Source organism: Vigna radiata, chromosome 5, assembly GCF_000741045.1.
Source record: "Vigna radiata var. radiata cultivar VC1973A chromosome 5, Vradiata_ver6, whole genome shotgun sequence".
NCBI classification, from domain to species: Eukaryota; Viridiplantae; Streptophyta; class Magnoliopsida; order Fabales; family Fabaceae; genus Vigna; species Vigna radiata.
In genome coordinates, this window is record NC_028355.1 from 24768762 (window position 1) to 24780891 (window position 12130).

At 33.1% G+C, this 12130-nt stretch overlaps 1 protein-coding gene across 22 annotated transcripts in view; it reads left to right on the plus strand.

The window, feature by feature from the left end:
• Positions 1-9: 9 nt before the first annotated feature.
• Positions 10-12130, plus strand: part of LOC106762274 (DNA damage-inducible protein 1) — a 17991-nt gene continuing 5870 nt past the window's right edge. For 8 of the 22 annotated variants that reach the window (XM_022781129.1, XM_022781123.1, XM_022781124.1 and 5 more), the window contains exons 1-8: positions 9537-9950; positions 10026-10133; positions 10257-10330; positions 10813-10906; positions 10995-11037; positions 11124-11194; positions 11567-11612; positions 11936-11959. In XM_022781129.1, coding sequence (XP_022636850.1) covers positions 9816-9950; positions 10026-10133; positions 10257-10330; positions 10813-10906; positions 10995-11037; positions 11124-11194; positions 11567-11612; positions 11936-11959 — 595 coding nt within the window. In that variant the 5' untranslated portion in view covers positions 9537-9815. The other 14 variants (XM_022781140.1, XM_022781142.1, XM_022781144.1 and 11 more) reach the window with 12 other exon arrangements.

The following is a 12130-nucleotide window of genomic DNA, read 5'->3' on the forward strand; positions in this document are numbered from 1 at the left end:
AATATTGTGGTATAAATTTATTAATCCTGGAGGCTTGATTTTTTATCTATATATTTATTTTTTCATTTTCTCCATTGCACGTGTTAACATATATTTTACTGTTTGTTACAGGGTATGCTTAGTGAAGCCTACACTTTATTCTCTTTGTGATTGATGCTAAATATTTCGTCAACTGTTTTGCTAGATTTGCAACCCTTGCAACTCGGATGGAGCAGTAACTCGGATGGAGCAGTACATCCAGGGTCAGTCTAGGGATTTGGTTGACCAAGCATATACAAAATTTGTAAGTGATTTGATAAAAACTGTATCCAGTTTTATGATATCTTTTTATTTTTCTGACAATTCAAGCACATACTTTTTATGAGTAATGAGATTAAAATAAGAGGAAGTGGGTAGAAATTATAGATTTTTGTTGTGAACTGTATAAATGCATTTATTGAATGCTCTGATTTTAATACATTAACTTCTGATGAATTGCATGATGATCTGATGGATGACTCGAATTTCACTCTTGAAAATTGTTCACAGTTTGATGATTCAATTGTTCATATTAACTTTGATTTGGATGCTGCTGCTGAGATTGATGGTACACTTATTGCAGATTCTGATTCGAAGGAGGCTGCATATGCTGAAGGCACAGAAGAGCTTTGGTTGCTGCAGCAAGGTGTGTTGTACGCACAGAATCCGCATATACCATCCTTTGATGGAGAGTTGTTATTGCTGCAATAGAGAGCTAAAGAGGAGAAATGCAATGCAACCATGGAGAAAAACCAATAAGATCATTTCTTTCCTTTCTTCTTGATTGTAGATATATGTTTTTTCTAGTTTGTATAATCTGAGGTAGTATATTAAATAATAGAATAGAAAATATGATTTTTTATATAAAAATTAAAAAGATCAACTTTGATGTGTTACCCATTTGAACAAGTTTTCTTCTAGGTTCCTTTATCAAAAACCCACTTACTCACACACTATTAGGCACTCACACAAACAACAAAAGAAAGAATGATCAACTGTGGTATTGATATGAAAGAATACAGGGTGTATGATGATGAGAGCTTAACCTCCCCTCTCAAGAATAATAGTTCCTGTAGATTCTTTACAAACAAACAACTAACTTTGTACAAATACTCAATTAGCTATTTATACAAAGCTAAAACTCTGCGCCTCCTAACTGCCCTAAACAATTAGGCATCCCCTTTTTATTCCTTCGCACATACATTTCCCAACTCCTAACATTTCCCTCCCCTTCTCCAACAACCTTGTCCCCAAGGTTGAATTCGGGGTATTGATCGGCCATCGTACTTTGATCTTCCCAAGTGGTGCTTCTGTCCCCCTTCTTGCCATTCCACTAGCACCTGTTGAACTAGGTCTTCTCCTTGCTTGACTTGCCTCTTTTCGAGAACGTGTATCGGTTGAAAGGCAAGCCCTTTACTTGTAATTCTGAGGTAATTCCTTCTCTACCTGCTGATCTCCAATAACTTTCTTGAGTTGGGAAACATGAAAAACTGGGTGTATGCGAGTCGTTTTCGGTAGCTGGATCTTGAACGCCACTTCCCCTAGTTTTTGGATTACTTTGAAAGGCCCGTGGTAACGAGCAACCAGCTTTGGGTGCAACCTCGAAGACATTGACGATTGCTTGTGAGCATGAATCTTCAAATAAACCTAGTCCTCCACACATATATCTGTTGGGCGTCTGTTTTTATTAGCCTGCTGCACCATGAACAACTGTGCCTTATTCAGATGAAACTTCAGCTGTTTGATCGCTTCATCCCTAGTTAACAAATCCTTGGCCACCACTTCAACTGTTGTCTCCCCAGGTATAAATATGCTGATGGATGGTGGAGCTCTCCCATACATTCTCAAAGGGTGTGCACCGTGCTAGACTCAAATATTTGGTATTGTACCAGTATTCAACCCAAGGCAACACCTTACTCCAACTCTTTGGCTGTTCTGAACAGAAACGCCCCTCCAGAATCTTGTTAATGACTTCGGTTTGCCCATCAGACTTAGGATGATAAGCAGTGCTCATCTTGAGCTGAGTTCCTTGCAACCTAAATAATTCTTTCCAAAAGACGCTTAAGAACTGTGAATCCCTAGTTTGTGTTTAGTCTTTTAATTGTTTCCGAGTTTTGTTTTGAGTCTTTGTTTTCATTTTAGTTATCCCTGTCCAGGATGTCAGTTTCTTTGTAAATAGTCATTCTTAATTATGATTTGTAAACGCTTATTTCTTTTTCTGATTTTCGTATTCATTAAGTTTTTTCTAGGATTGCTTAGGTTCTTTTCTTTCCATTGTTTTTGTAAATACAGCTCGTACTAGTTTTCTTCTTCTATTTTTTGCTTTTCTACCTTCAATTTTCTGCTTTAATTACTTAGACCATTCTTTGTTCATTGCTTCTGTAAATAGGAATTGCTTTAGGTTCTTTCCTTTCTAGGTTTTGTTTTAAACTGCCATTAGGAATTTTTTTTTTCCTTTCATCGTTCCTGTTTCTATTATTAGGATTTGATAGGTTCATAGTTTCTTCTTTTCTTATCTTCCCTTTTCCTTTTGTTGTTTTGTTTAGTATAACTTTGGTTTAAGAGTTATTTTAGGTTTTTATAGTGGGTGATTTTATCGTGGGTGATCTTATAGTAGGTGATTTTATCGTGGGTGATCTTATAGTAGGTGATTTTATCGTGGGTGATCTTATAGTAAGTGATTTTATCGTGGGTGATCTTATAGTGATTGATTTTATTATCATGGGTAAACATATCGTCGGTGATCATATAGTGAATAATCTTATCGTGGGTGATCTTATTGTGGTTGATCTTATAGTGAATGATGTTATCGTGGGTGATCTTATCATGAGTGATTTATAGTGGGTGATTTTATTGTGGGTGAACTTATCGTGGGTGAATTTATTGTGGGTGATTTTATCAGGAGTGATCTTATAGTGAGTGATTTTATCATGGATAATCTTATCGCGAGTGATCTTATAGTGGGAGATTTTATCGTGGGTAATCTTATTGTGCGTTATTTTATCGTGGGTGATCTTGTAGTGGGTGATTTTATCGTGGGTAAACTTATCGCGCGTGATTTTATTGTGGGTAATCTTATGGTGGGTAGTCTTATTGTGAGTCATCTTGTAGTGGATGATTTTATCGTGGGTGATCTTATAGTGGATGATTTTATCGTGGGTGATGTTATGGTGGGTGATTTTATCGTAGGTAATCTTATCGTGGGTGATCTTATAGTGGGTGATGTTATCGTGGGTATTCTTATGGTTGGTGATCTTATGGTGAGTGATTTTATCGTGGGTGATCTTATCATGAGTGATTTTGTTGTGCGTGATTTTATTGTGGGTAATCTTATGGTGGGTAGTCTTATCGTGGGTGATCTTGTAGTGGGTGATTTTATCGTGGGTGATCTTATAGGTTCATTTCTTTTTATTGTTTTTGTAAATAGAGCTTGTACTAGTTTTCTTTTATTTTTTTATTTTTCTACCTTCAATTTTCTGCTTTAATTCTTTAGACCATTATTTGTTCATTGTTCATTGCTTTTGTAAATAGGAAATGCTTTAGGTTCTTTCCTTTCTAGGTTCTGTTTTAAGCTGCTGTTAGGAATTGTTTTCGTTTTCATCGTCTCTGATTCTATTATTAGTATTTGCATAGGTTCATAGTTACTTCTTTTTTTATCTTTTCCTCTTTTTCTTTTGTTGTTTTCTTTCGTAGAACTTTGGTTTAAGAGTTGTTTTAGATTCTTTTATCCAGTCTTCGATTGTATAGTTTGTATATAGTTTAGGAGATGATGTTAGACATTTTTAGGTTCATCTTAGGTTCTGTTTCATACTCTCATTCGTTCTTTGCATATTTAACTCATTTCTTATATTCATTTCTTTTGATTAGAACTGTTAATTGTTTTTTCTGCATTAGATTGATGTAGAAGTAGTCCTAACATTAAGTTTTTGCATCTGAGTTCAGTTCTGGCTGAATTAAGTTGTTTTTCAAATGTTTGGACTGCTGAAACTGATGTTTAAAGTTGAGAAATATGATTGTTCAGTTCTGATTGAGGAAATGGNTGAAAAATGATTGAATTGGCAGGATAGGTTGAGTTTTGAATAAGTCTAGTGTTCCTAGTTTGTGTTTAGTCTTTTAATTGTTTCTGAGTTTTGTTTTGAGTCTTTCATTTTGTAGTTTGAGTCTTTGTTTTCATTTTAGTTATCCCTGTCCAGGATGACAGTTTCTTTGTAAATAGTCATTCTTAATTATGATTTGTAAACGTTTATTTGTTTTGCTGATTTTCGGATTCATGAAGTTTGTTCTAGGATTGCTTAGGTTCTTTTCTTTCCATTTTTTTTGTAAATACAGCTCATACTAGTTTTCTTCTATGTTTTGCTTTTCTACNTTTAATTTTCTGCTTTAATTCCTTAGACCATTCTTTGTTCATTGCTTCTGTAAATANGAATTGTTTTAGGTTCTTTCCTTTCTAGGTTCTGTTTTAAGCTGCCATTAGGAAATTTTTTTCCTTTCGTCGTTCCTGTTTCTATTATTAGGATTTGATAGGTTCATAGTTTCTTCTTTTCTTATCTTCCTTTTTCCTTTTGTTGTTTTGTTTAGTATAACTTTGGTTTAAGAGTTGTTTTAGGTTCTTTTATCCAGTCTTAGATTGTATAGGTTGTATATAGTGTAGGAGATGATGTTAGGCATTTCTAGGTTCATCTTAGGTTCTATTTCATACTCTCATTCTTTCTTTGCTTATTTAACTCATTTCTTAGTTTCATTTCTTTTGATTTGAATGGTTAATTGTGTTTTTCGCTTTAGATTGATGTAGAAGTAGTCCTAGCATTAAGTTTTTGCATCTGAGTTCAGTCCTGGTTGAATGAAGTTGTTTTTCAAATGTTTGGACTACTGAAACTGATGTTTAAAGTTGAGAAATATGATTGTTCAGTTCTGATTGAGGAAATGGCTNAAAAATGATTGAATTGGCATGATAGGTTGAGTTGTGAATAAGTCTAGTGTTCCTAGTTTGTGTTTAGACTTTTAATTCTTTCCGAGTTTTGTTTTGAGTCTTTCATTTTGTAGTTTGANTCTTTGTTTTCATTTTAGNTATCCCTGTNCAGGATGACAGTTTCTTTGTAAATAGTCATTCTTAATTATGATTTGTAAACGCTTATTTCTTTTGCTGATTTTCGGATTCATTAAGTTTTTTCTAGGATTGGTTAGGTTCTTTTCTTTCCATTGTTTTTGTAAATACAACTTGTACTAGTTTTCTTATATTTTTTGCTTTTCTACCTTCAAATTTTTGCTTTAATTCCTTAGACCATTCTTTGTTCATTGCTTCTGTAAATAGGAATTGCTTTAGGTTCTTTCCTTTCTAGGTTCTGTGTTAAGCTGCCATTAGAAATTTTTTTTTTGCTTTCATCGTTCCTGTTTCTATTATTAGGATTTGATAGGTTCATAGTTTCTTCTTTTCTTATTTTCCCTTTTCCTTTTGTTGTTTTCTTTTGTATAACTTTGGTTTAAGAGTTGTTTTAGGTTCTTTTATCCAGTCTTAGATTGTATATGTTGTATATAGTGTAGGAGATGATGTTAGGCATTTCTAGGTTCATCTTAGGTTCTGTTTCATACTCTCATTCATTCTTTTCTTATTTAACTCATTTCGTTGTTTCATTTCTTTTGATTTGAACGGTTAATTGTGTTTTTTTCTTTAGATTGATGTAGAAGTAGTCCTAGCATTAAGTTTTTGCATCTGAGTTCAGTCCTGGCTGAATTAAGTTGTTTTTCAAATGCTTGGACTGCTTAAACTGATGTTTAAAGTTTAGAAATATGATTGTTCAGTTCTGATTGAGAAAATGGTTGGAAAATGATTGAATTGGCACGATAGGTTGAGTTGTGAATAAATCTAGTGTTCCTAGTTTCTGTTTAGTCCTTTAATTGTTTCTGAGTTTTGTTTTGGGTCTATCATTTTGTATTTTATTTTAGTTTTCCTGTCTAGGAGGGCAGTTGCTTTGTAAATAGTCATTCTTAATTTTGATTTGTAAACGATTATTACTTTTGCTGTCTTTAGGATTCGTTAAGTTTCAAGGATTGCTTAGATTCTTTTCTTTTCATTGTTTTTGTTTTTTTAAATAGAACTCGTACTAGTTTTCTTTTTCTATTTTTTGGTTCTTCTTGTTTGAATTTTCTGTTTTGATTCCTTAGAACAATCATTGTTCATTGCTTCGGTAAATAGGAAATGCTTTAGGTTTTTCCTTTCTAGGTTCTATTTTAAGCTGTCATTAGGAATTGTTTTAGTTTTCATCGTTCCTGATTTTATTACTAGGATTTGCAAAGGTTCATAGTTACTTCGTTTCTTATCTTCTTCTCTTTTTCTTTTGTTGTTTTCTTTCGTAGAACTTTGTTTTAAGGGTTGTTTTAGGTTCTTTTATCGAGTCTTAGCTTGTATAGGTTGCATATAATTTAGGAGATGATGTTAGACATTTCTAGGTTCATCTTAGGTTCTGTTTCATACTCTCATTCATTCTTTGCTTATTTAACTCATTTCTTAGTTTCATTTCTTGTAATTAGAACTGTTAATTGTGTTTTCTGCTTTAGATTCATGTAGAAGTAGTCCTAGGATTAAGTTTTTGCATCTGAGTTCTGCCCTGGCTGAATTAAGTTGTTTTTCAAATGCTTGGACTGCTGAAACTGATGTTTAAAGTTGAGAAATGTGATTGTTCAGTTCTGATTGGGGAAATGGCTTGAAAATGATTGAATTGGCACGATAGGTTGAGTTTTTAATAAGTCTAGTGTTTCCTAGTTTGTGTTTAGTCTTTTAATTGTTTCTGAGTTTTGTTGTGGGTCTTTCATTTTGTAGTTTGAGTCTTTGTTTTCATTTTAGTTTTCTCTGTCCAGGATGACAATTTTTTTGTAAATAGTCATTCTTAATTTTGATTTGTAAACACTATTTCTTTTGCTATTTTCGGATTCATTAGGTTTTTTCTAGGATTGCTTAGGTTCTTTTCTTTCCATTGTTTTTGTAAATACAGCTCGTACTAGTGTTCTTCTTCTAATTTTATTTTTTCTACCTTTAATTTTCTGCTTTAATTCCTTAGACCATTCTTTGTTCATTGCTTCTGTAAATAGGAATTGCTTTAGGTTGTTTCCTTTCTAGGATCTTTTTTAAGCTGCCATTGGGATTTTTTTTTCCTTTCATAGTTCCTGTTTTTATTATTAGGATTTGCATAGGTTTATAGTTTCTTCTTGTCTTATCTTCCCTTTTCCTTTTGTTGTTTTCTTTCGTAGAATTTGGTTTAAGAGTTGTTTTAGGTTCTTTTATCCAGTCTTAGATTGTATACGTTGTATATAGTTTAGGAGATGATGTTAGGCATTTCGAGGTTCATCTTAGGTTCCGATGCAAAATTTTCAATATCTTCTTAGTAATTAGGAAAAAATATCTTTTGAATTTTTCTATTCATTTTTGTATATTTTTATTTCCTTATTTTAAAGGTTTTGATTATTATAAATGGAGAGGATCAAAATGTAACTTGTGTGTGATAGTTATCGATAAAGTAATTCTTTTGTTCTTGTATAGTTCAAGTCTTTTATTTGAGATCTTCTCTGGTGACTTCCTCCAATGTCTTGTTAGAATCACTTCTATTATTTAATGTAAAAAATTAGAATCACATTCGAGAGCACAATGTAATTGTTTCCTTTTACATTTTCAAAGGCCAGAGAACCAATTTCTTCTTCCTTAATTTTCCAGACATTTTCAATAGGAAGAAAAACCTATTCCAAATTTGGAGTTTTGGCTACCCTTTCTTGCTCCAATAACTCAAAAGGAAAAGATAACACTAGTGGAAAAAAAGCATACTATGACAGACCTATTATGCCTAATGAAAATCATCCATCATAATATGTTGCTTGGTGGCAGAATTGTAATAAACATAAAACATATTATGACGGAGTTTTACAAATCAGTCATAAGCAACGCGGTGGCAAATATGTAAATAATTACAAAACATATTATGACGGAGTTATAGACATTAGTCATAATATAAAGCAGAGTGACAAAATTAAAAACATATTATGACATAGTTTTGGTTAGCTGTTATAACATATGAGAGGGGTGAAAATTTTTGATAATATATTATGATTGATTTTGAAAAACCAGTTATAATATCTTTTCTAAGTATTGTAGTCTTTCTCATGCGGCCAAACTCTAATTCTCTCTCAACGTCCAGTCCAGCATCGCAAATGGCGATCCTATTCCGCACGCATTCCGTTCCCTTTCCCAAACCCTCTTCCCTCGTAAAAACCATGTCCACATTCCCCTTCCTCTTGCAAGAGTCTCAGTTGGCAGATCTCGCTCCTCTCCCTCCCAACCCCGCCTCCGACAGCCCTCTCTACCACCAAAGCTGGCGCATCTCTTCCTCTCTTTATTACTTTCTCCTTTGAAACCCTCTCTTCCTGAGAGATCAGTTTTTCACAGCGACGAGATACTTTGATTTCGTGTTTATGCTGGTCTGCATTTTCGTTTCATGCAATGCATTTCGTGTTTATTTGCTTTTGTTGTGTATTTTACAAGTGTCTTTGCATATTCTAGGGTTTAAGGTTTTCCTTTTAGTTGTGCCAGACACTCGAATTGAACTGAGTTTGTTTCGTGTATGAGTTAAGAAGCTGGTTGAAGAAGAATGACCACGATTTTGTTTTGTTTAAATTTGTGCATTTATTTTTGTGCTTGTTTGTGTTGTGATTGTGGTTGGGTTTTAGTTTACATGCTTTGTTTCTTATAAGGTCGTCATTTTCAAGGAGATTTTTTTGCGCTGTTAGTTCTTCTCTCTTGTGTTTTATTTATTTAATGGTTTTTCTTCTTTTGAAATTTGAATCTGTCATGAACCACTTTTTTTTTGTTAAATTTTGTAGTCTACCTAACATGTTGAAATGGAAGCTAATTAGACCTTTTTTTGGTGAAAAACAAGTTTTGTATTAGTGGATAAGAATGAATTGATGGGCGGTGAGAGCTTTCTTAACCCGTTCAAAGACTTGTGTTAGATATTTTAATATTTTGAGATGGATGATTTTGATTTGGTTAGATGATTTTGTTGGGAATTGGTTGAGGATTGACTTTGACGTAATTGGTTGTTTTTACATAGTACTCTTAAGGCCATAGAAGAATGGAAACATCATATCTTTGACATGCCTGATGGTCTCCACAAACCTGTTTTATGACTTAGATTTAGGAGAGCAGTTGTAAAGGGAACACATGCTATAGTGTATTTTGAAGTTATGTTGGGTTATCTTTCTGATACTTTTCTATTTCATTGATTCTTTTAATTACTCTTCCTCTGTAATTCTATTAAAGATTTTTATGGTTTACAAGTAATGATTGTAACTTTGAGGTTTCTATCATCAGACACTGTAATTGACTACAAAAGTAATGGAAGATGATCCTCCCTCAAGTCTTTTACATATGGTGGTTATTGGAGTCAAATTTGGTATGGCTACACGCAAGGAAATTGTAAGCTCAAAACACATTCAATTTTTCAGTTGAGGTCTTTGTGGCCTTCAGGTAGCATCTCTTTATTAATTAATTCATATGAGATAATCTTGTATTAAGTGTGGATAAAATGTTAATCTTGGTGTACTTTTAATTTTTGGCTTGAAAGCATGAGATAAAATGTTTATTCTGCATTATATATAGTTTGCGATGTTACCCTGATGTTTATTGTTGGCTGGTTAATGCCCTAATGTGCTTTGTTACTCTGGAAGAGAAATTCTGAAATTTAATTTGATTGTCGTTGACATTTTATTGCTATATATTGTGCCTCAAAAAGATGCTCTGATAGTTCAAGAACATGTTTCGAACTCTTCAATCACAGAACCCAGTGAGTTCATTGTGTCAAACAGTCATTGCTAAATGTACCTTTTTTTCATGCTTCTGTAGAGTCAGGCACCATTTACGGTTGAGATTTCAGAAGCAGCACAAACAGGTAATTTTTAACGGTAACATTATTGTGGATCTCATTATTGGATTAATTGATTTATCTTGTTTACCTTTTTATCAGCAGATGAAAGAAATCCTCCCTCATCCTTACCCATGCAAGAAGTTCAAGCGGATGGGAGCAAGACAATTAATTCAAGCAGCTCCAACGATGATTCAGGCTCTTCATCAAGTGTTACTTTGATTAATTATTTAGTCAAGAGATATCTTGACCATTATTATTCTTGATACTGCATGCTCATTTTTCGTTTTGGTCAAGTGTTCTGTCTGATTTTTATTTATTTTACTCTTGCAGATTTGGATACTGGTAGTTCCTCAGCCTCTGGGTCTAATGTTGGGTAATAGAGAACCTAAATTCATTTTTGTCAGGTAGAATCACAACTTCCAAATATTTATTTCACTATATGCTCTGCTTTGTACTCCCATCTTTTCATTTTGTAGAGTGACATATGTATCTTTCAATATGATTTTTCTCGTAACTATCATGATTGTTTAACTCATGACTCTTACTGGTTTACCATAAATGTTTTTTCAATTGAATTCATCCTGGATGCTCCATGTTTGTTATTGATTTTTACTGTTTACTTTTCTATTCAAGCTTAATATTTTTGCAATTTGAAAACTTAAGTCGATCTTGTTATAGGTTTAATATTTGTGATTTAAATTTTAACACTGGTAGGTATCTCTTTCTGCCTTCTTTTACCATGTGGATGTCTTGTTTCATTCATTTTAATGTGATTTTCATAAGATTAAATGATTGGAGAAATGAGATGCAATTTTCATAGCTTTTACGATATATCTTTCTCCATGTTTACTCCAACCTTTTATCTTGTGAATGTATTTTCCTTTAGATTGGTAGTATATTTTTACCCATGCTCATTCTTGGTGCTGGACTCTCCCAATATGGAGTTTCTATTTGGACTGGATATGCTTCGAAAACACCAAGTACCATTCTCAGTTGCACTCTCTGATATCATTTCCTTCAGTTGTTGCTCGAAGCTGCTATTCTTATAGTTGTGTTTCTTGTCTGTAGTGTATAATTGACTTGAAAGAAAGTGTTTTGCGAGTTGGTGGAGGTGAAGTTTCTGTGGCATTTTTAAATTCAATCCTTCATAGATTATATATAAATATGTGTATTGATCATATTGGCTGTCATGTTCAGAGAAAGACATGCCATCTCGATTTTTAGATGAGGAAAAGTATGCTAAGGAAGCTTCTGGCTCTGGTGGCCATGTAAGTATGCTTTTGATTATGTGCTTTTCTTTTTTAAGCAGCCAAGTTAAAACTGTAATGCTTTATTTATTATGCTTTTAGATATCTAAGGCTGTCATTATTCTTAATTTTTTAGTAATTATGATATAATATGATATTAAGGATGAAAATTCCCTCGGCTGTGTATTTTTGGCACAGTTTATATATCTTCTGGTTTCTAGGCCAATATTTTAATTAGTATACTTTTTATTTTCCTGCAATCAAAAGGGATAAGAGTAAAAGATGTAAACAATCATAGATAGTCATAAATTATTGTGGCTTTTCTTGACTGCTTTGTCATTTTGTTTTGATGAAGACGATAATAGTTTTGTGTGATGTTTCTTGTGCACTCAGATTACATCAGGGAGCAATAATCCATCAACTCGAGGCCACCCTTCTGGTTAGTTATGGAGATTTTGTAAAACCTTACAATGGGAAAAATCATTTTATACATTTAGAGCTTAAAATATGCAAAAAATTCACTTTTGTATTTGTCCTGTTTCTGGGGTTCAATTGATTAGTTTTCCATGAAATTTTCACCCAAAGCAAGCTTTTTAGGTTGAAAACTCTTTGCTTTTATGAAATTTGATGAGGTAGTAATTTGTTTTGCAGGTGTCCATAAAATTAAGTTCCTTTTGCATCCCATATTAAATTCACATTTCCTAAGTAATCAATTTGGTCAATGTCAATAACATAATCATTCTATTTCTACTTTTCTTTCAGGAGGAGCTTCTAGTGACAGGGCTAAGCTATGCTTTCAAGTTTGAATATTTCAGTTTTGTACTTTGCCCTTTGCTTGACTGTATGTTTATGAACATTGGCTTTATAAAGGAAGCTGTTGACCTGGTACGTGAAAACATATTATAGTTTCTTAAATGCAAATTATCAGTTAACACTTCAATGTTGGAATTTGTGACA